This window comes from Drosophila suzukii, chromosome 3 (assembly GCF_043229965.1).
Source record: "Drosophila suzukii chromosome 3, CBGP_Dsuzu_IsoJpt1.0, whole genome shotgun sequence".
NCBI lineage: Eukaryota > Metazoa > Arthropoda > Insecta > Diptera > Drosophilidae > Drosophila > Drosophila suzukii.
This window is the reverse complement of record NC_092082.1, coordinates 15090518-15114983: the sequence shown is the minus strand read 5'-3', so window position 1 is coordinate 15114983 and position 24466 is coordinate 15090518. Positions and strand designations below refer to the sequence as shown.

At 39.9% G+C, this 24466-nt stretch overlaps 1 protein-coding gene across 3 annotated transcripts in view; it reads left to right on the top strand.

Annotated features, from left to right (window-relative positions):
- The window catches only part of unc-13-4A (BAI1 associated protein 3), a 56919-nt gene extending 32855 nt beyond the window's left edge, over positions 1 to 24064 (top strand). For all 3 annotated transcript variants that reach the window (XM_036815666.3, XM_036815665.3, XM_065864103.2), the window contains 10 exons: positions 686 to 1326; positions 4529 to 4772; positions 9395 to 9635; positions 11508 to 11676; positions 14428 to 14734; positions 15678 to 16190; positions 16544 to 17017; positions 19001 to 20390; positions 20723 to 20969; positions 21051 to 24064. In XM_036815666.3, coding sequence (XP_036671561.3) covers positions 879 to 1326; positions 4529 to 4772; positions 9395 to 9635; positions 11508 to 11676; positions 14428 to 14734; positions 15678 to 16190; positions 16544 to 17017; positions 19001 to 20390; positions 20723 to 20969; positions 21051 to 21142 — 4125 coding nt within the window. In that variant the 5' untranslated portion in view covers positions 686 to 878 and the 3' untranslated portion in view covers positions 21143 to 24064. The remainder of the gene's footprint in view (positions 1 to 685; positions 1327 to 4528; positions 4773 to 9394; positions 9636 to 11507; positions 11677 to 14427; positions 14735 to 15677; positions 16191 to 16543; positions 17018 to 19000; positions 20391 to 20722; positions 20970 to 21050) is intronic.
- Positions 24065 to 24466: the final 402 nt, after the last annotated feature.

Here is a 24466-nt window from a genome sequence, read left to right as displayed (position 1 = left end):
AATTATTCATGCAGATCGATTAGCCATGAGCCCAAAAATGGCTCATTAGGCTCAGCTGATTAAACGTTAATTAGGACAGTGGTACCCGGGCGTACTTCAAAAGAAATTTAATTAAGAGCCAGGCCTTCAAGTGAGCAAAACGACCCGCCAATCAATCGATGTTGTATATTTGTATAGACTGAACCAATGCCTAAATGCAATCGCCTTTTTCCCCTCGATATTTGTACAGAATTTGGTTGAGCAAACAGGAGTTGGGGTGCAAAGTCAACAAAATTGCTGACGAAACGAAACGAAACGAATCAAAGACAAATAAAAAAGCATGGGGAATTGGGGGATTGAGAGTCCTAGAGTCCTAGAATGCAGTGGCTATAAAAGTGCCAAGCAAGTTGTCTTAATTAATTTTTTGCTTGGTTCCGATGAGATTCCAGCGCTACAAAGTATGCCACGTCAAAAAAGGCAAACGAAGAGTATCTCGTCCAGCTTTTGTGTCTTGTAATTGATTTTAATCTGAACAAGAAAATGTTTACATACACACATAATTCCATACCCACTCCCCCCTTTTTTGGCATCGGCTTAAGTCCGTGCCGAAATTCAATTATTGCCAAAAATAGCAGAAAACAATTCTCCAGCGGTTGGCAAAAGTTTCACCTTAAACAAACATTTCGTTTTGTCTTTATCCTTGCAGAGCCTTGATAAGAAAACGCCGAGAGTCTGGACCAATTTATAATCGGGCCAAAAAACATAACGAATTGGGTAGGCAAATCCCGGTCGCAAGTTTCCAAGTGATTAATTTCACAAAAAGACGAGGGGCAAAAAGAGAAACAACAACTTGAGCCAATTACACCAGCGAGGCAGATAAGAAAAAGCCAGATGCCGCCATGAGTTTCCTCAGCTCCATGCAGCAATATGTAACAAGTGGCATCTCCAGTTTGGGCCTTGGCAACCGACGCTTCTCGCTTTCGCGGCAGGAGTCGAGTGAGCAGCAGTCGGGGATCGGAGGCGCCACACCTGGCGGCCTCGTTTCCGGTCCGCAGCAGCAGCAGCAGCAGCAGGTGCCGTTTCCGCAGCAGCAATTGCAGCAGCAGCAGTCACTTCCGCAGCAGCAGCAGCAGCAGCAGTTGCTGTTGCAACAGCAGCAGCAACAACAGCAGCAGCAGCAACATGGACACGCCCCCTTGCAGCAACAAGCGAGCATTGGCAGCGGACTGGGCGTATATGGCACGCCCGCCCCGCCCACCGGCGTGGTGGCAACTTCCGGGGGCGGCACTAATTACCCCTCCGGAGGCGTGGTAATCGGCAATCCAAATGCGACCAATCCATTACTGGGTGAGTTCTATTTCGGATTTGGTATTTTTGTTGTCTTACCTACAAACACTAAGCAAAATTTTATTTAAATCTATTAGGCTTGCTATCTTAAATTTGGAAATAGGATTATATATAATATTAATCATTTTTCTAGTGCTTAAGTAAACAGTAAAACTTAAATGTTAAACGAATTAAAGTTTAGATTCAAAATATATGTATATATATATTTTAAATACTTTGAAATATGCAAACATTTTCACTGACTTTTGGGTATTACATTTTATATTTTAATACAACTGCCCGTTCCTAATTATTATTTAATTAAATGTATAGTTAGGGTTGGGATACTTATTATTGCAGTCGTATAAAATCAATAAATGAAGTACTTTAAATTATATTATTACAACGACTTATACACTTCGTTATCAGAAACACATCTGCGTTTAATTAACATTTTAAAATTTAATTAACATGCGAAACTTAATGTAATTCAATTCAGTTAACTCTTACTTCAAACTATTAAAGCAATTTTGTTATTAAGCCAGTTCCCGATTAAAAAAGATTTTGATTTTCTACCTTGTCTTATTTTTTATAGAAACTTTGTTTTCTATGTAAAAGCCTTAACGCGATAAACTCTTTGCCAAAGGTCACGTCCTCGCAGATAAAGGGAATGGGTTGGCTGGAATCCAAAAACAGACTTGCCCCTAATTAAGTTGCTAATGGAGTTTTCCGATGTGGTTTTAGCCCCCGGGACGTATCGAGTAAACATGGAATGGAAATGCATATAAAAAGTACCACTCACCTTTAAGTCGGCTACGACTTGACTTTTACTTTCACTTTCCATCAGCCGCCATAACTTGGCCTAAAACAATTTGTTTGCGTATGCGTGCCGCAGAGATGGTAAACATGGAAAAGTTTATTGAATCCGCCAGACGCTATCGTCATCGGGTCTCAATATGAAAATTACATTACATGTCTTGCCAGCCACCAAATGCGCCCAAAGTTTGCCAATCGCCGAATGTTTTTTGGGGCAACGTCTCTCGCATATGGATCAACAAATGTGCAGACAAAACCACCGCAATGGGGTGCCTGTTGGTTCGGGATGGAGGATAGTGAATGCTACACAAAGAAATACAATTCAGGGACTCAGGATTGGAAGATGATATGCAATATAAGCTGAAATAAAATTTTTAGATCTACACTTTTTAAATTAGCCTAACATCACCACACCGACAAAAATATAAGATAGTATGTAGTACAATATTTCTGTTTCTTCACCAACCAAATCTTCGTTTGAAATAACATATATAGGCTAATAAATTTGGTTGATTTATTGAGGTTATGATGAAAATAGTTCCATTTTGTTGATTGTTTAAGTATATAATGAAATTTCGTTGTTTTTTTACCAAACAATTCTTTAATTAATACAAAATGTAGTATAAGAACGTTTTTTTTCGGATTTACTAAGTTATTTTTGTTTGATAAATTAGATTTATTAACATATTTCCTTACTTAATCTTCCCTTTTGGTGCACTTATTTTCCCAGTGTAGCATCTCTGGCGGAGCGAAAGCAATCAACATGCATATGTGACTTCTTGTGCGGCTTCGTTTCCGCTTTGGCTCCGTTTGGCTATGCAAAACTTGTTTGCCAAGCTAAACGATGTTCGAGGTTGTTGTTTCCAACGTAGTTGGCAAATGCAAACACATTTAAATGTCAAGACGCAGCAGCGTGTCCTGGCCACAAACCGCCTTATCCAGAACTTTCCAGTTTTCCGCCTTAGCCATCACCATCTCGCCATCTTCAACGACATTGACTTGGCATTTGGTTGGGATTTTGATTCAGCGTCTTGGGCAGCATTTGAATCAAAATTGAAATTGGCTTATCTTGTTGCACGAGCCACGAACGAGTGGTTTTTGCTGGCCAACAGGGAGTTCTTTTTAGCAAAAAGCCATCAACGTGTAAGCGCCTCTACCCATTACAGACCAACTTTGACTTTACGCTTTGTGCACACTTTTAAACCGAACAGAACCGAAATTTCTGTGCATATTCGCTTTCGTTTTTTTAGCTTTTACTCGTAGTTTTTTGACTGCATTCAGTCCTGGCTGCTCTCTGCTACTTGGCCAAAAAAAGCTTTCTTTCCGAAGCCACAGTAATGGTTAGCTATTTCCATCCCAAGCCCCGCACCACAGGCACTCTGAGCGGGGCTTCTGTGCCTGCTGGTCGTAGTCGTGGTCCTTGGGAGCCAGGAGTGGCAACAGGACCAGATGTAGGATCCGCAGGAGCCACACAGATGCATGTCAAGGTTGCGGGCTGCGGTTCTCGATGCCGTTGCCTTGAGCACGGACCACTGCACCACACGGAACCACACGGCACCACATTGACTTTGACTGTACTGTACTGTTCGCTACCCACCTCACCTTCGTGGGAGCCATCATCAACCTGTACTCCACAGATATTTGCATGTTTTGGAAATTATGGGAAATAGCACAGGGGAGAATAGTTTCCACATACCAACTTCTTGTATGACTTAGAACAATTCAATTTTCTTTTGTAAAGAAAGTTTATGGAATTAGGGTGTTAGACAAAGAAAAAGAAAGATCAGGCTTCTTTTTCTATATGTTGCCTAGCTTTTAGTCCTGCAAAAGTGCTAAAAATATTCTAACAACGTATAAAAATGATAAATAAAAAAAAACTGTTACTCGTAATTTATTATAACTAATGGCTTATCTTATCTATTTAAAGAATATTCTATAATTAATAATTCAAATAGATTGTTAATCGATATGAGCTTAAACAAGCTTATTACGTTCAAAGTTTGTTATTGAACCAGTTAATACTGAAATCTATTGTATAACAAAGATACACTTTTTCTTTTTCATTAGATGTTAAAAGTTTAATCTTTATAATTTGATTTTAAGTGCTTTATACATTTTTAAGCATTTATTTGCATAAGTCTATGAATTTAATAAATAAATTTATTTAGTTTATATAAATGAATTTGCTTATTGGTAAATATCAAAAATATAATGCGTTGCATGACCATTAATAAGCAGATTAAGTTTAAAATGTATTCAAAGCCTAAAAGCTTTATAAGTTAGATGTTAATGGAATATACAGAGCTTATATATTTTTTTAAGCCCCAACAATTGCTTGTTGTTCACCGGCTTTAAGTTAATTCCTGCAATTTGCTCATGCTTTTACCCCTTCCTTTTCCGCCAAAAGGGTATCCAAAAATTCCAGGTGGTTCTGGCGGACCCGGCAGTCCCTCGACTTCCGCCTCCGGAGGGGGCACGCCCCAGTCGCGTCGCCAGTCGAGGGCGCTGGAATGCCTGGCCCCGCCCCGCACCGGATCCTTTAGGCAGCGAAACTCGCCGCTGCACCAACCGGATCCGCCGCCCCGTCCCCCGCTGGCCTTCTGCAAACGGCGGCTGAGTTGGCCCGAAGTGGACCCTCGCTCCAATTCCGGGTAAGTCTGAATTCGAATCCCAATCTCAATCCAAGTCCGGCATATCCTAATGCATAGTTGATGATGTGGGAATGGATTTGGCAAATTAAAAGCCTGTCTGGGGCGGGAAAGCCCGTGTTCATGTTTACTGGCGGTAATTAAGCCACACAAATGGAAATGCTAATATTTTGCCCAAACTTGGCCGACAGATATTTACACACGCGTGTGCGCCGACAGAGGTATTCGAATGTGAAATGCATAAATTAAACATGGCTGGCATAATGAGCTTCTTAGTGGGATTATTTGGCCGCCGACTTAAAGTCACCTTGGTGGCGAAAATCTAAAATATATTATATAGGTATACCAATTAATTAATGTACTTCAATTTCAGTTGTGTTTTCGATTTGTTTTCCCAATTGCCAGGCGAAAGTTTACCGCTCGACCTTCATAATTACGTAATTACAAAAGTTCTTTCAGTTAGTTCGGTGCCGAAATTTCGAAAGAAACTTTAGGCACCCACCCACTTTTATAAGACCATGGCAACTTGGGATGCGGGTAAAAACCTTTGAGTGTCGAAAAGTTTATTTTTTTGAAAATAACCTGCACATAGAGTGTCTTGTTTTGGGGCTTGGCTTGGGCTTAAAGGAGTCCTTTGGTCCTTGGGCTCTGAGATTGCTCTTAATGTGGCCGAGAATCTGGCTGCCAGGTGCAACATCCTCCAGCCGCTGCAACATTCTCGTTTTTTGTGGCTCAAAAGCCAGCTCTGGCACTTTGCATAATGCGGCATCTGCTTAACCTGGAAATGTGCGGATCACAGGGTACATTTAATTAAGCCAGAAAATGAGTTTTACTTTCCGAGATTGCTTAAAGAAATATGAGGTTTTGATGAGGCGAAAGTGTGAAATGCTTTCTGAAGAGGGCTGTCTTGTTGAGAAGTTTTAAAATCCATTAACATGGTTGGCTTTCCGCCTTAATTGGTCTCGTGGAGTGCACCAACAAATTGTTCAAGAGTGAAATTAATTTTCCCGCATTGTAAACTTATCAACTAAAGCACTCCCAGGTGAATATTGACCACTACCAAATATGTTTTTACAAAATATTCACCTGTTTGATTTATCCACATCTAATTGGATGCAATTTAAAACTCTATTTTCTGTACCATTTGGAAGTCAAACCAAAAATTAAGCTTATTAAAATCCAATTGATGAACGAAATTTCATATTTTATGCATTAACCACTAATTGCCACAAAATTGGTTTGGCACCACAGCCATTAAATTTTAGCAAAACGAAAATAAATTGCGAATGCAGGGCAAAAAGGCAGATTAATTCATATTTTATGTGAGCACTCAACTCTATGTTGTTTGTTATAATTTATTTAGAATCATTTTGCATGCAGGCAAATAAAAACCAATATTAATTATGTGCTGCAAAATCTTAAGAACGCCGTGAAAAAAAGTAAAACTTTTGCTACCGAAAACTGTTTACCTTAAAGTAAAATACAAAATAAATATTTGTGACAAAATAAATACCCAAGAAATATAAAAAAGTTCAGCAAGAACTTTTCCCTGAACCACAAAACAGCAAAAAAATTACAGAAGAAAACTGTGAAAAATCTTAAAAATTGAAACCGAAATTGAGTGTCTCTGGAAGCGATGAAATAACAAGGCGAGGCAACAAGAAGAAAAATAAAAGCAACACAAACATCTGGGCGAAAAGTTTAAAATGAAATTTTTTACAAACAACTTTCGAGGCGGACAACTTTAGACAATGCAGTTAGTGTCCTTGGATCACCCAGTTCACGTCCACCCTATCATTTACGGCAATTATGTTGACCACTTTCACACGCCTTCCGACCGCCCAAAAAAACACCTAAATATATAAATATACATTTATTTATCTAAATGTATGTGTATTAACACCAGGAGGTGTCCACAAAAAGTGTTGCCTACATTTTGGGGACGTCGCTTTGGGAAAAAGTGCCGACAGAAAGTGTTGCCTACTTTCGGGGGCCTCGTCTCTTCAGTTTATTTTTTGCCATAAACGTACAGTCAGCACAACATTTATTCGGACACTCTCTATGAGCAAGTTTAATGGTTTATTTATTTAAACTTTCGTAATTTTAGCAACTTTTTTTTCTACGTATCATGGAAACAGTTATTTTCTTAATACATTTATATTAAATAATATTTTTTTTTTGTATTACACACGAAAATATGGAAAGGAAAGCGAAAAAACTGCTCAAAATGCTGCACAAAAATTATTCGGACATTTCTTATTTTTCGACTTATATTTCTGAATGCAACGGTAATCGCCGACTTCTTTTGGTACTTTTCTTGGAATTAGTTCAGATCAGGCTTCGGTGTGCTTTTTCTTCAGTTTTTCGGTTACTTTCGGCGCGTCTCTTGATAAGATTAGACAAAATGGGCAGAGGTCAAGATTTATCGCTTGATTTGCGAAAATCTATATTAAAATTACATTTGGAGAATAAAAGTTATCGTGAAATCGGTAGAATTATTGGCAAATCACCTTCCACAATACATAGTGTGATCAAAAAATACCTAAATACTGGAGAATTAGCTGCAAATCACGGGAATTCTGGAAGGCCAAAGATTCTAACACCACGCGAGGAACGAAAAATTGTGTCTACAGTCTTGCAAAATCCAAGAACAACATCTACAATAATTCGGAAGAATGTAGAGGAAGCTACGCAAAAAAAAGTTTGCGGTCAAACCATCCGAAACTGCCTGCACAAGGCCGGATTACATGGTAGAGTTGCTCGTCGAAAACCATATATTTCTGCCATCAACAAAAAAAAACGTTTGGAGTTCGCAAAACTGCATGTTAACCAGCCGGATTCGTTTTGGGAGAACGTTATTTTTAGTGACGAATCGAAATTTAACATTTTCGGACACGACGGCCCTTCGAAAGTATGGAGGAAACCAAATGAAGCCTTGAAAGAGAAGAACTTGATTTCAACTATTAAGCATGGTGGCGGCAATGTAATGGTTTGGGGGTGTGTAGCTGCAGGTGGAGTCGGTCAAATGGTCTTCATTGATGAAAAAATGAACAAAAATATGTACAAGGACATTTTAAGCCAAAATTTGATCCCCAGTGCATTAAAACTTGGTCTCAATCCGAAGTCATTCTTGTTCCAGCAAGACAATGACCCGAAACATTCGTCATATTTGGTGCAAGAGTGGCTGGTATATCACTGTAAACAGCTAAAAACACCACCCCAGTCACCGGATTTAAATCCGATAGAACATGTGTGGGATATTCTGGAGAAAAGAATAAGGAAGCATGTCATTTCGTCGAAGGAGTCCTTAAAAACGGCATTGATGACTGAATGGGACCAAATTGGCGCGAATGAGACCGAAAACTTGGTCAAAAGCATGGGTCGACGCTTACAAGCTGTTATAGATGCTAAGGGAGGACCCACCAAGTACTAAGACCACCCCAACAAAAACTAATATGTTTTTTTTTGGTATATCAATGAAGTGTTCGAATAATTTTTGTGCGTAAAATATTGACTTTTTTTGTTTTTTTGAAGAAATACCTTATGTTAATGTTAAAAATTTCTTCTTTTTTTGTTAAAATAGACTGTAAGAAAGTTGGTCTCCACAATGAAATATAAAATGTTTGTTTACGTTACGTTTTTGTTGAGTTATTAATGAATCAAGTTGAAAATCAGGGGTGTCCGAATAAATGTTGTGCTGACTGTAAACGTAAAAAATCATCAACGCCGGCGACAAAGTTAAGCCGCTTAGCTGTTTCGTTTCCCCTGCTGAGTGGACAAAGTTTTGGCCAACTTTTTTTTGCCACAGCTGCTAGGATAAATCCGCTTCTCGGCTAAAAGTGAGGGGCATGCAAATCAAATGATTAGGCAGAGCATCAACTATCGTGACTAGTATTAGTTAGGAGCCAGACACAGAAATTTTCGATACAGTATGCACTGGAGAAAACCAAAGCTTGTAAAAGAAAATACTAGATTTTATTTAACCAATTCCCAGTGATTCACCTTTTTAATATTTCCAGACTAGATATGTATTAAATTTTGTTTTAAAGTAAGAAGAAATGTTTTTAAAAATATATAACAAAACTTCTTATTTATTATGGTTAAAGATAAATATATATTTTTAATTTAAAGAATCTATTGGGGTATTTAAAAATATTTTTAAATGTAGAATTTTTGGTTTGTGAGGTATTTTAATAGTTTTTTACTTGGAATCCTTTTAATCAAAGTAAACCCTTCTTCGTAAAAATTGAAAAAATATTTAATATTATATAATTAAATTAGGCCTTTGAATTTTTTTCTGTCTGTGCCAATCTGCTGAATATTTGTATACAATTAGCGGCTCAGGGTAAGCCTTCGTTTTTGGGGCATCAAGCATACGCCGAGTGGTCCCCGGCAACAGGCGGTGACCCTTATCAATGTTGAAATAGGTACGGCCATGTCACATTTGTATGTTGGCAACGGCATATTGACAGTGCCAATTAAAGTCAGACACCGAACTGACAGCAGCAGCAGTATTCGATTTGAATATCCTTTGATATCGCATCGAGAGATAGGGAGTCCATAAAAATACACATATGTAGAATAACCCTTTCTCTTCCACTTTATTTTGTTTTTTGCATACACAGGGTACAGGAAACGGATGGGTCGTACTTTGAGAACTTTACATCGCTCGGCTGGAAACGTGAAAATCGTCGCATGTCGGCCACGCGTGCCGCCGAAGCACGTGCCGAGGCTAATCCCGAGAATGAACGTGATCCGCCGGCGAGCGAGGAGTCCATTGACCGCCAGGACGAGAAGGAGAAGCTGTACGCGGAGGTCCTGCACACCATTGCCAACACGGTGGGCGCCCCGGCTCCAGGTGGCCAGGTAAATCAATATACCCCGTATAGTTACCCCTAAAATAAAATTATGATTTAGGATTGCGGGAAGGGGGTTATGCAAATAGTTGCAAATTACATAGATTAAGGCGATTTAAGGGGATACCAAAAACATTTTGGCCTCGGGCCGGGGACAACCACATGATTGAAAGGCTTTATAGCAGGGCATTAGGCTTTGAGACGTTTTGCAATTTGAATGATTAATGCTCGGGTTGCCCCTAAGGCAAGAAAACACATTCTGGGATTTTGGAGATTTCGAGACTGGAGTTTAAAGCCCGTAAAGTGGAGTGGGTAAAAATCAGAAGGCAGGCAGCAACTTCATTTCATTTCCGAGCTCTCAAGTCTCTAATGCTGAGAGCTGAAATTCAATTAAAAATGTGCTACTTTTCCTCCTCATTGCTGATTGCCATTTCAAAAGGAATTTTCCAATATTTTCACAATATTTCTGCGATGGCCGGGGCCAGCTTAACACGAGTTCATTTTTCAATTATCGTTTTTAATTTAGCAGTAAGAAAATTGTTAGACGCCCAGTGCACAACTAATGAAACTTGAGCAGTTCCCCCGGGGGGTTGGGGTTGGGAAATAATGTGGGGTGAATTGGAGTGGTAAGATGGGATGGCAGATGGCAAGGTTACGCCAGCATAACAAAAGTTTCAACTAGTAGCGGAAAATAACGTTGGTCCTCCTGCTGTGATTGAGTTGAAACCGGTCAAATCTCGCGGGTCCCCGCAAAGCGGATCGAGAAATGAGAAAAGGGACGCAGGACGAATGATGGAGGTACGAGTTAGCCAAGTCAGTAAAGTTATTGCCTGGCCATCTCTGCGGGTGTCCCACTGCTCGAGTTTTTTGCATTTAATGGTAAATAATTACAAGTAAATGCGATTTGCTCGGCCAGCGCCATCAGAGGGTTAAGCCTGCCCTAATGGAAATTAATGAAAAGCGAAAAAAATTAAATAAAAGTAATTACGAAATGGGAAATGCAGGGAAAGTTGCACGGAACAGATGCTGAGTGTTGAAGGTTGCTTAGTTATATAATCTGGCCAAGTGGTGTTCATTAAAAGGATAAAACAAACTGAGGTTGAGCTGCCCCTCAACTGAAACTGAGATTATTTTCAATTATAAAGAATTATCTGCAGTGGAACTAAAAGGGCGTTAATAGGGCAGTTATTTGTACGCCTTAATGAGGATATAAGCAGGGAATTTCTCAAAACAGAAAGGTTACTTTACAAAAGCGCACACGAAAGGGAATATTTAATTTGCGTACTTAACCATTCCGTATGTTGCAAACATACCCAAATCAATCTTGTGCCAGTCGTCTCATATATTCTGTCTGCTCATTATTCATTCCCAGACCCAATCAATGAATTGGGTTTGCTTTCTAAAAAGAGAATTAAAATAAAAATAATGTGATTAGATTTGCAAAATAAATCTGCATTCTCTTTCAAGTGAGTTTTTATGGTAGTCAAGTTTATTCATAATTTTGACTGCAGCGAAAGCAATCAATTTATAATAACATCCCAGTAGTGGGGAATGTGAATGTGATGAAAGCGTTTTTAGAAGCTTGATTCAAATCAAAAAATTGGCAGGCTAATAAATTCAATGGAGATAAATCAATAGAGATGAGGGAAAACTGAGAGAGGAAAAAGGAAAGTGGATTTTGTTTGATGAGGGACGGAGGGCAATAAAGGAAAATGCAAATTTACCCCAAAAATGATATTATAATTTCGTTGACTTGCCAAATATTTACAAATAACTGACAATATAATTAAATTAAATGAGTATAATATTTACACTCCCCATGGCGTATACGTAATTTGGCATGACACATGTGTCTTCCACCAATCCGAAAAACCGAGCACAGTTTGCACATTACAAGGACGAAATGTATCTGCACGCACAGCGCGCCTTCGGTGTCAATCCGGATCGTCATTATCGCCTGCTGCACGCCTCCGCCGAGGATAAACCAAAGATAATCGTACTCTCTGCGGTGGTAATCGAGGCTGATGGCCTCGAGGCAAAGGATGCCAATGGTAAGCCAGTTCGCTCGTTCTCACACAGCTTTCCGCACAATCGACACTTTACCATCCCTCCCCCCCCCCCACACTTTCACCACTTTCCCCGACTTTCCCATCCAATGTGTCAATCTGTCTATCCATGTATCGTGTGTAAATATTTTTAGTTTGGTAAATTGATTTTGCGGCCACTGCGGTAATTGCATTATGAAGCTCTGTGGCGGTGCGTGTGTGCACTTGGGCAAATCAAAAAGCCAAACGAGCCATCCATAAACTGAGCACCATGTGCGTTGACTATTTCCCCCAATTATCCTATATATATTTTCGTAGCGTTTTTGTTGTTGACCTCCCTCACGCAGAACCAAGTCAAAGTTACAGTTTTGGTAATGCCTCTTCTGCCGGCTTCTCCTCGGTGTGCGTTCAATAAATTTGCAATTTAATGCTTCCCATTTTGTTCATTATGCTCAAGAGCCAGAAGCCCCACAACCAGAAGTAGGAGTGCACTGAGAGAAATGTAGCCGCAACTTAGAAATAATACTCAAAAAATTAGAATAGTGTTTAAAATATTTTTAAGATTTTTATTTATTTATGTTTATTAATAAATAGAAACTGATCACCTTAAAAGATTTTAATTCGATTGTTAACGATTCACTTTCTTAATATCAAGAGTAAGTTCTGATTTCTCAGTGTCTTTTGTCTTTGAGTTGCTGTTTCGGAAAAATTTAGTTTCTTAATACCATGCTAGGTTTTATCTAACTTTCTCTAACAGATAATCAACTCTAACCTCCACGTGCGATTGAGAAATACTCCATAACTATCCTATGAGCTTGGAATACTAAAGAAATAGTTTTAATTCTTTTTATACTTTTAGTTTTTTACAAGTTTTAAGCTTAATTATTTTATGAATTTGAAATATTTGTATTCCATCTTGCTATTTTCTTTAAAAAACACGTTAGACTATTATAATAGTAAATTAAATTCATGCTGGATGTGCAAATAAGTTGTACTATGTAAGGTGTCATTACATATTATATTTTTTTATGAAGACGAATCTAAAAAAGTATTAATATTACAATCTCCATTAGAAGAAGTACATTTATATAAAATATATTTACGCTTGCTTTGTAGAAATTCAAATTCTTCTCTGTGCAGCAGCAGCAGCAGCCTCATCGAAGGCAACGCAATTTCGCATTTTAATGTGCTCAAGGATGTGTAAGGAATACGTTGAGTGCTCCTTCGACTGCGTCTGCTTCTGTTGGATCATTTTTCTAACCCCCCTGAACGACCCCTCCTCACCCACATACCTCCCCGCCCCTGTGTAGTGGTGCAGTGTTAGTGTGCCGTCTGCCATCTGCTAAATGTACTGATGACGGCTACCGTCTGGAAAGGCAAAGGCAACACCAAATAGGCCAGAATGGGGCATCTGGATGGGGTCAAAAGAGGGGTGGGGTAGGGGGAGACCCCGGGCAGATGGCAAACAACTCGTTGCCAATGAAACGTGGCCGATGAGAGCGGTCGGCCTTTGTTTGGCCCAGTCTCGATTGGCAAATAAGCTGCGAAAGCGGAGAATCAGGTTCAGTTCCGTTCCGTTCGGCTCGATTTTCATTAGCAGCCAGTGATTCCTTGCAGACTGGTCAAGCATGAAGGGCAACAATCAAATTGCCCATTACAATGAGTGCCCGAGTGTACGAGTCCGAATTTCAAATGAATCATTTCTGCGCCGTAATCGATTTACCGGCAAAAAAAAACCCCACTGAAAGTAAATCCAAATCGGAAGAAATTGGTTTTAGTACATAATCAGCATGGGCAAGCGGATGCGGGCCCACCATATTTGCTGTCATTTTGAACCCAATTAAATTAATCGCCCCGAAATAATACCAATAACAGATATTGTCCCCAAGGCAGCGTAATTGTTTCAATTATGGGGATCTTTGTGCGAAAGTCTTTTCCTTGGCAACGGACATCTGTGGCTGCCGTGGCTGAGAGGCCATTGCTGTGCGCGTAAATCACAGGCACTCAATAATTGAGCGGCACTTTATGCAAATGAAATGTTAATCATACGCAATGTGTGACTGGGACCAGCTGACGCCACGTCGTCCCCGCGGGCAGTGCCATTAATTGGCATTTAATGTCATCAGGCGAGCTCTTCATTAATGCGCCAGCATTTCTCACACCCTCTTGCCTACCCACACTCTCTCTTTTACCAGCTTTTTGTCTTGGCCCTTACAGAGATGAAAACATAATATCAGTTACGTTCTGCCATTAAGGCTTTATAATTGGTTTATAATTGTAGTTATTGAAAAATCACTTTAATGAAGTTAAATTATTTAATAGGAAAATGTTAAGATTATTTAATTTTTGGATATTTAAAATCTGAAATGGTATGTTACAACCACAAAGAAGTTATTTTAAATTGGGGTAACTACTTCTAAAGGAATTGAACTAATTACAGTTTACATATTGAAAAAATACAATTCTAAAGTACAAAAATTCTTTTAAAAATGTTTAAGGCGAACGTGAAGAAAAACGTTTCTTTAAATATTTAAAAGAAATGTATTTTATGAAGAAAGCTGTGGCTGAAACTTACCCCGTTGTAAAAGAACAACAATTCTATGCTTATGTTATGATTTATTTGGCTGCCCCTTTTTAAGTTTATCCCATATAAACACGTTAACTACTTTCCAAATATTTTTTCTCTGTATTTTCGAACGCCCCATGTGTAACCCACACTTATTTCAACCCATACTCAATTATTTATTGGCCCTGCAGGTTTCTCGGATCCGTACTGCATGCTGGGCATCCAGCCGGACGAAAACGGCGGTCCGCCCGTGTCGCCGCTGCCGCTGCCGCCGACGCCGCGCGCCCTCTCGGCGGACATGAGCGGCGGCTTTGATAACAGCGCCACGGACTCTCCGCCGCACCGGAAGCACAGCTTCCGGCTGAGCTTCAAGCGGCGGGAGGCGGGACGGCGGGAGCAGCGCGACTCACTGGGCGGACCCGTACCGGCCAAGCTTATCAAGGCGACCAGCATCAAGCCCCACACGCTGACCCCCAAGTGGAACGAGAAGTTCAAATTGTGAGTAAATCAATACGATTCCCATTTAGTGACAGATTTTTAGATCATTAGTATGTTGCGGCTGTTAAAATTTAAATAAAAGATTTACCACTGCAAAGAATCATTTATCCTGGACATTTAATAAATCTAAAAATAACCTGGCCACAGCAAAAATTCAAATAAATCTTTGACATCTGTGGTCTTAGAGCGCTGTCACATACTCAACGAATCGCTTCAATATCGAACGTTATTTACGAGTTGTAGGCCATAAAAGAAAGAAATTCATTTACATTGTCCATAAAATTGAAAAACGAATGCACCATGAAATGCTCCATAAGAAATGCAATGAATTTTATGTTGCAATTGCAATAAAAATGGAAAAGGATTTCAATGAAACATAAGGAATCGAATTTAAAATACCCTGATATTTTTAGAAATAAATATAAATATAAATAGTTTTATTCTACTTTTTGCTATTAAATCGTAGAAGCACTCCAGCAATTATTGACAAGGAACAACCTTGGGTATTATATTGTAATTGCATTCAAGAACATTGTGATTTCCATGACCTTGATATTTCTAGACTGCAAACTCCAGTTCCCAGAAATAATCAAAAAATATTTTTCATGCTTCAAACAGTTGCTTCACAAAAATTACAAATTATTATTATTGAATAGCAGTCGAGGAATATTTTGCTAATGAAGTTTCAAGTTCTTTCTGAGAAATCAACACAATGTAGAGGGAAAGTTACTTCAATTTAAAAGGGACCATAAATCATGTAATAAATCAAATGGAGCAGCAAAGCTCAGTTTACTGTCTGAGAAAAGCACCATAAACTCATGGTAGCATGTGTAAATCTTCAATAATTAATGAATAAGAGTAAACTGCGCATAAATTACCATTAATCCAACCAACACTCATTGGAAATTAAAGGTAAAATTTAAAAATGTTCTATCTACTACAGCGACATTGATGACATCAATACGGACACCTTCCACCTGGACATTTGGGACCACGACGACGAAAGCTGCGTCATGGACGCCGTCTCGCGACTGAATGAGGTCCGTGGAGTTCGAGGACTGGGCCGTTTCTTCAAACAGGTGTGCCAATCGGCTCGCCAGGGCTCCCAGGACGATTTCCTGGGATCCGTGAACATTCCGGTATCCGAAATCCCATCCACCGGACTGGATGCTTGGTTCAAGCTGGAGGCACGCAGTCATCGGAGCACCGTTCAGGGCAGAATCCGGCTCAAGATGTGGCTCTCGACCCGCGAGGACAGGAGCACCGTCAGTGAGGAGAACCACGAACAGCAAATCCACAAGGTCGAGCAGCTCCAAAGGGTTTTCATGCAGCACGAGGTGACCACGCACGAACCCTCGTGGACCTGGTGTGGCGATCTCCCGGGTCCGGCTCTCACCATCCTGCATCAGCTGGCCGTGCAGGGGGATCTCTCGGATTTGCATTGCGCCATGGCCAGGTTGGTTGTCTTTTAGTATTGCAACGGGAAATTGTACTCTACTTTAATTTGATTTTCCTATAAATATCTTCAAGAACACGACAGAGATTTTTTTTTTCAGGGACCCTAATAGATGAATATTTATATTTTTTATAACAGAATGACTACCCAAACAAAATAAGTAATTTTAACTCAATAAAAGCAAATATCTTCTTTAAATATATTAAAAATTTAAAAGAAGTTGTTTTAGGGTTTTAAGAAACAATTCCTCAAATTTTTATAAGTTCTAACAGTTATTTTATCCTTAAAAAAATGTATTTTCCCTGAAACTGGCATTTAAAATTCAAAAATCTTTCAACATCTTTCGTTTCCAGATATGTGGCTGCTGCCAAATTGAATAGATCCACCCCGCTGGACCCCAAATTCCTGCACCGGCTGCTCAGCGATGTGGAGAAGCAGTGGAATCAGCCCAACCAAGAGGCCCTTAGTCGAGATCTCGAGCAGTGGCTGGCGGATGCCATGAACGGCTTCGTGGAGCGCTCCCTCAATCAAATCCGACGGCACCGGGACATTTTCCCCGCCTTGAATCCACCCTCGCTGATTCGCCTGGAATTCCTGCTGCGTTGCCTGGGACTCCTGGGTTCGATGAGGGCCTTCAGAGCCGTGTGTCCTTTCAATAAGGGCGTGAGGGGCGAGGTGGTCAACGCCCTGCGCAAGGGATCCGTGATGTGGGGCCAAACCGTGATGCGGGAGTCGCAGGGACTGCCCAATCCATTATCGAATTTCGTTACAACATTAACGGCCGACATTCAGCTGGGACAGACGTACTATCATGCCCTTTTCGACAAGTGAGTAGATTTTCGTATCACTTTTAGTCGCCGGTTCGGCTTCAGTTAGTTACCTTTGGAAAATCCCCAAGCATGGGATTGAGAATGTGGCACACGTGTCGACCATTAAACGGGTCCAAGGTCCACACTCGCAGCGAACAAATAAAATGTACCGAGCAGTTTAACAAAACAAGCAGAGTCCTGGTTACGGCCCCATTCCAGAACCCCCTATCCCGGGTTACCATGTGAACGGTGCACTCCGTGTTGACCCAATTGAATTGTGCCCCCCACGCAAATGGCGTCATTTCGATTCCAACTAATCCGCCATCGTTGCCGGGGGCGGAGCACTTTACAGTTGCCGGTCTCTAATCAGTTTGAGCATTTGTCAAATGGCCCAGTCAAAGTCATAAAGCTAACGAGCATTAATGAGGGCCACAGAATGTTGTCATGACAGATTGCCGGCAGCGTTGAGAACAGCAAACTACTTAGCCCGAGGGGGTGATGTTTTCAACTTAACTATTGCAATAAGTATAAGAAAGTAAACCATTTTATTCAGCATGTACGTTGGGTTTTTTTAAGGATATCTGAGATTTGATTTGGTATTTCCTTGGGGATGTAATTGTTTACATCGAGAAAGTACTTTACATTCATAACAAGTTATTTCTATAATTTAAGTGCGTTTTTGCTTGCAAATATAGTTGAAAAATTGCTTTAATTTGGAATTTTTATTGGTTATAGATTTAAAAATGTCACACTTACAAAATTTACTTACCTTGCATTCGCACTATTTTGAGAAAATATAGTCAGCCATAGACCATTTTATTGGATATTTATTTTCTTCATCGAATTCCCCTTGGCAGGCTTTTCATTTCTAGACTGACACAGACAGCTTTCCGCTTTGCTTCGTGTCAGTATTTCGAAATCTCACCTAAATGAAATGATAAATTGATCCCCCAGCGGATCACGTTACGGCATTAAACGCAACCGGAAGGGCTTCAATAACGGCTCATTTATAGATGCATAGGGCCGCCTTCGTGGGCATCCCGCCGGCCTAATCAGTCACATATTTGCCAGTTAGCGCGGCCATAAAAGGACCTTAATGAGGACATCAAGTGGCTTACACACATAAGCCCCAAATTAATTGCGCTGTCATAAAAATGCTCTCACGTTGCCTACTGCTTTCGGCTGGGCGAGCAACCCGGACATCCTGACGAGGCATTTAACAAATGTCCAGGGGCTGTCAGCCAAAGTGTTGAGTGTCGAGTTCCTGATGCAGAGTCGGGCAGCATTAGCAAAATTTACTTCGAGGCTAATTGCGCCATTTTCTGGCTTTAAATTCGGGGGGACCATTTAATAATATGCTGAAGGTAAATTGGCAGCTTGAAGGGTTGTTATGTATAGTCAGGTGTTCAGAAATTGTTTTGACCTTTCCCTTCCTATGTTTCCTAAATTTAATATATTCTATAGACAGTTCTAATAGCCATATGACACTGACTTCAATTTAAATAAGTTCGCTGGATTTATTTATAAAAGTCATGGGAACCTAGAAAAAGGTTAACAGCACTTGATATATTTTATGAATTAACTGAATTTAGTTAAAATAAGGTTGCATGAGCTTTAAAAATAAATTTTGTCTGTGTTATATGACCATAAAGTACTTATTCAAACTAAGATAAAGCCAAGACCAGATACACAAACTAAGGAGATATAATAGTTAACAATTAAGACTGTACAAGAAAATAACTTATTTACATCTTGATTTTAATTTATTAAATAAATTTAAAATGCTTTGAAAGTTTATAAGGTAGCCAGACTTATGAACAGAGGTATATAATCAGAACTATATGAGAACAAAGTAAGACCACAAACCAAAGAAAAAGTAGCCCACAAACTATTAAAGCAACATTATTGTGCAACCCATCCCGAGCCCCCGAGACTTACAAAGTAATCCCATAAATCGATGCCCAGCCACGTAAACGCTTCTCCCATTTTCTTTCCCGGCAGCACGAATGGGATTCAGTACTTCAGCATCATCTACAAACAATACGATGCGATGGTGGGCGAGGAGGTGTACAGTCGGATGGCCGCTGGCCAGGTGCCCGGGGTGCGGATGAACCTCTCCCAGTACGCCGTGCTCGAGGGCGATGCGGAGCCGGTGGACACCAAGCCGTTCGAGCTCTTTTTGGCCCTGCAGGAGTTCTGCCAGCTGAAGCGACACCTGTCCGCCCAGCCGCAGCCGCCGGAGAAGCCGCTGGCACTGAGTAACAGCCACGAATGGTTTATACCCACGCTGGAGCGCTGGATGATGGTCAGCAAAGCGAAGGCGCTGCAGAGGATTAGGGCAGCCATTCGCATGGATGCCATCTGCGAGGGCGAGCGGATTGTGAGGTACAGTAGCTCATCGGTGGACACGGCCAGCACGTTGCTGAACATCAAGGAGTTCTGGAAGGTGATGAACTGGCCGGATGAGGACACGGCCATCATGATGGAGTCGCAGCTCATTGATGTGGTCTGCTCGGCTGCCATGCATTATTGCGATCTGATTCACACGGCCTTGGCAGACAGTGGTTACTATGAGCAACAGGGTCCATTCCGGTGCTCCGATGACATGTGCGTCACCGTCAACAATGTGGAGTATGTGCGTCGCACTCTGGCGGAGTTTCGATCCGATGAGCAGCCACTGGAGGAGTCAGCCGATAACCTCCTGGAGTCAAGTCTCACCCACATGGAGAACAGGTGTGAGAGGATCCTGTCCAAGTTGGCTCCACTCATGCAGATGTCCCTGCAAAAGGCCATGTTCCATCTGGCCTGGTCACCCGACTCCCTGCCCGCGAATCAAGCTATTGTTCCTTTGTTGGAGTACCTGGATTGCCACCTGGCTGCCCTGAACAGTGCCCTGCTCACCAAGAATTTCAACCGATCGTTGCGGTTCATTTGGAAAACTGTCCTGGGCGAGATGTCGCGGCAGATGGAAACCGGCGATGAGACGGACAAGCCAACGCATTTCCACAAACGTCTCTATGAGGCACTGCAGCTGCTCATCGATTTCTTTCATGCCGAGGGCCAGGGATTGCTCCTGGAGTGCCTGCACACCGAGGACTTCTGGCGCATCGAGCAGAGGCTTCAGTTCCACAAAACGGACACGGATCGGCTTATAGATATGTTCTACATGCAACGTCTGAGGGAGCAACTGATGGCCGTGATGCCATCTCCATATGGATCGCTGGCCGTGAGGGCCTACTTTAACCACGATTCGCTGTGCGTTGAAGTGCTGCATGCCCGGGATGTGGTGCCCTTGGATCCGAATGGTTTCAGCGATCCCTTCGTGGTCATCGAACTGCTGCCCCGCAGGATTTTCCTTCACTGCATGGAGCAGCAGACCAATGTGCACAAGGTAAGCTTTACGTTTGTTCACTATTCATATAGTAAAATGGGAATTTAATATAAATTTGGAATAGAATGACCTTCTCTTCAAAGACACTATTATATTAAAAACCCAAATTTTAGCAACTCACGTTTCATCCATGATAACTTAGAAACATCCATGGCCCCCCACAATTAAATAATATATTAAAATCATTTTTAAAAAGAAATTACTTTCGTCTTGATTTTAAGAACGTTTCTTCTCGAATAAATAAGAAGTCGAATCCTCAATTGGATGAAAATATTTTAATTCAAGTTTCTTGATTTTAAGTTGTAATAACGAGTATTATTTCCTTATTCCAGCGCACTCTGAATCCCGTTTTCGACGAATGCTTTGAGTTCTCGGTGACCCTGGAGCAGTGTTTAACTGAGGGTGCCATGATCTGCTTCACGGTGATGGACCATGATGTTCTGACAGCCAATGACTTTGGTGGGGAGGCCTATTTGGCTCTTGGAAACATTCCCGGAGTGGCTGACTACAGCACGAGTGTGGACAACTTCCATGGGCTGAAGCAAATCGAACTGCCCCTCATGGAGCAGAAGGATAAATGTGAGTAGAACACTTTCTGACAGCCTAATCTCCATGGATGCTATGTAAAATGTTCTCTCTTCCCCCCCCCCCCCTAAAAAGGCAATCCCATTTTGCAAATCCTCGAGGTGCGAATCAACGACAAACAGGCGCAGGACTTTGTGCGCAAGCAAAAAGCGCGATTTATCAATTGATTTTAAAAAGGATTGAAATAGAAAACAGGACTACCGAACGAACCGTTTGTAAAACGTTTTGAACCCCGATGAAGTGCGGATCGAGCAATGTAATTGCATCGATGGCGACGACGATGATAACTTAACCAAAAGCTAAATTGTAACCAATCCAGCATTGTATGTATTGTATTTAATCTAGTTGTTTGACAAAGACTCCTCCTTCTCTTCAGTTTGTAAATGTTAGCGAAGAATCGAAATTCAAATGGTGCAAAAGTGACGAGTAACACGAAAGTGGAAAACCAGGTTCCCTGCTCTACACTAAAAGTTGCTTGAACAAAATTACGGATAAATTAAAAACACAATTTAGGGACTTATTAGAAGCCTAGCATTGCTGAAATTGTCACAATTGGGCAATCCAAGAAAAGTAATTAGCCAACAAAGTCACAAAAATAAACGAACACACAAAACTCGAGCTACCTACTCCAGCACCCAGATGCGTTTTGAAGACTTTTACCAGAAACACGATTAAGATATAAATACAAAGATTTTCCGACCACCGGAACATCTTTAAGAACGCGCAAATATCACATATACACAAAACATTTTTTGGGTCAATTTAAACTATACGAATATATCAGCAACATGTATACCTAAATATACAAAAGACAATTCAGCATCTTTTCTACCATATGTCAGGAAACAATCAAAATCTGCGTAACTCTGAGCTTCTTTGAAACCCCCCAAAAAACGAAAACAAAACCAAAGACACGAAACATAATCACACCCAGACATACAGGATAAAGCTATTTACAATACTAATAATTATGAGATATATGTACATGATTTGTACATTTTATATCACGCCCAAAGGACAGTGTAACTAAGTCTAAAGAATATTTGTAAACTATTTTCTGAGCACAGATTTTGTATAAATTTATTAGACACGCGCTTGTCCCCCGAGAGGCAGCCTTCAGCTCTTTTGCTTATACACAACTTAGGGCTTTTCCCCGTTTAACCCGACCATCCCATCCAACTTTTACCGAACACTCTCCGCCAACCCGACCCGTCCCCAATTGGTTTTTCCACCCAGAAGGTCTCGCTTCTATTGTAAATTTTGTACTATATACAATGGTCTCTATAATGAAGGAACTTAAACTTAAACTTAAACCTATACACGCGGTTAGCTGTGTATATTATGAATAATGAAAGAATTGTTGAAACTGTAACTCTTAACTGTAAACTGTAGCAAGAACTTTTTATACCTTTCGCAAAGGAGGCAGTGGGCGTGGCTGAGGACAATTTTAGAGAAGAAAACTAAAGATAAAAGACATACTAAAAGATGCACAACAAAGATGAAAATCCAAGTCAAATTACAACTATTTTTAATATTTACACTTAACTCAAGCGATCTGCAAGAAAATTTCATGATTGTTAATTACAAATGAATGGAGTATTATGCAACCAAATATAAATATATAGATAAATGGATAAATAATTAATCGGTAATCAGTATTTAGTTTGTAAGAGAATCCTTTGGTTTGGAATAATTGCACAGCCTTTCAAAGTCTTAGTCTATACTTTTATTTCCATATTTGAGTTTGGTTTTTCTTCAACTTCGTTAGTCTGCCATCGCCAAGACATCGACAGTGATCGGGGAAGTTATGATCCCCAAGAGACAAACATCGAAGTAGAGTCAACGCTGTACGATTATAATTTCAAAAGCTCTATATGCTGTGTTCTTCTCAAACGCCTCCTTCACCCAGTATCTTCCAAAAGGGCACTCGTTATTTTAAAAACTCCTCACTCCTCAAACTGCTATCTTCCAGAATTTTTGTGCAGCAAAACCAGTAAAGAGATAAATAGTTAAATGGCTAAACATAAATATAGGCAAGAGTTTGCTGTACTAACCAACCATAACTACTGTGTTGATATGTGTACCTATGATAATTTCCTATATCGAATAGACAAATTCAAACACACAAGCGAGCAAACAAGAATAAATGAAAATCAAATTAAATTATTCATGTTACAAGCACTAGCTAAAAACTAAATACATATGTGAAGCAAGCAGAGTAGGAAAAATATAAACCAAAGTGGAATTTCAATTGAAAGCGAAACTGTTAAAGAATGCGAAAATTGGCCAAACAAAGAGACCAAACGCATTTCCCAACCGCAACAAAACCAACAAGCAACTGATACTATTGAAAATCAAGGCCAAAACACGCATGAACCTATACTATAACTATATATATATACATATTTAAATGTGCAATTGTTGTGCTAGTTACAGAATATAAACGAATCCTACAAAGAGCCCTCCTACATATACAGTTTGAAAATGCGAATACAGATACTTTTAATTGCCACATTTACAAGTGACCAGCAGATGAGATACAAAACGGCAACTATTTTCGATGACAAACGTTACAAGTATTTATTTCCCCATTCAGGGCAGACTTTTTACATGAAACAGCACACCCCCCAACAGAAACTAGGTATTTATAACTATTGTATTTTTTGTATGCCAAGACAGAACTACATAAAAAACACTCTACCGCCGAAACTTGATATGAATATTTTGAAGGAAACCAACAGAAAGATAAACAAAATATATAGTTTTTTAAATGTGAATACATATAAATTGTACATGTGTATTGCAAATACCAACGGGCCAGAATTCAGGTTCCTAAGCTCCCCTCCGTAAATATCTAAACAGATATCTAAATAGCAAACACCGCAAACTCTTAACTAACCCTAAGTACATAATTGTGTATCTGTGCAACTGCTAATATCAAATCAAAACAAATCGATACGAAAACGATAGGGAAAATAAGAATGAAAACGATGAAAAAACCCTTAACACATATTCAATGTAAATTCAACAAAATGCTGCAGAAAAACATTATCAAATTCAATCAATAAATGTCAATGAATAATTAACTAGGAACTGTCTTTTATTCAAAGTGCGATTCGTGGTACATTTGAAAGGGTTCGATTGAAGGTGGATAAAGGTAAAAATTGGATTACGATATTCTTTTTCTTTTTTTTTCAAAGATTGCCATATAATATTATGTATATAATATGGTAAGTATATGTAACGCTTTAAAACCAGATCAGTGTCAAACTTGTTAAATATATCTTTATTAATATTTTATTTATTAATCTTTATTAAATACTTAATTACCTAAATTCATGATTACTCTTATGATACTCTTGATTTTCACACACTTTTTATCCTGTTTTTGGATCACAACAACGGGATACTTACTCTTCACCTACTCATATTAAAATTACTTTTTATTATACTTTTTAAAACGTTTTGATCCTGTTTTTTGGATCAAAATC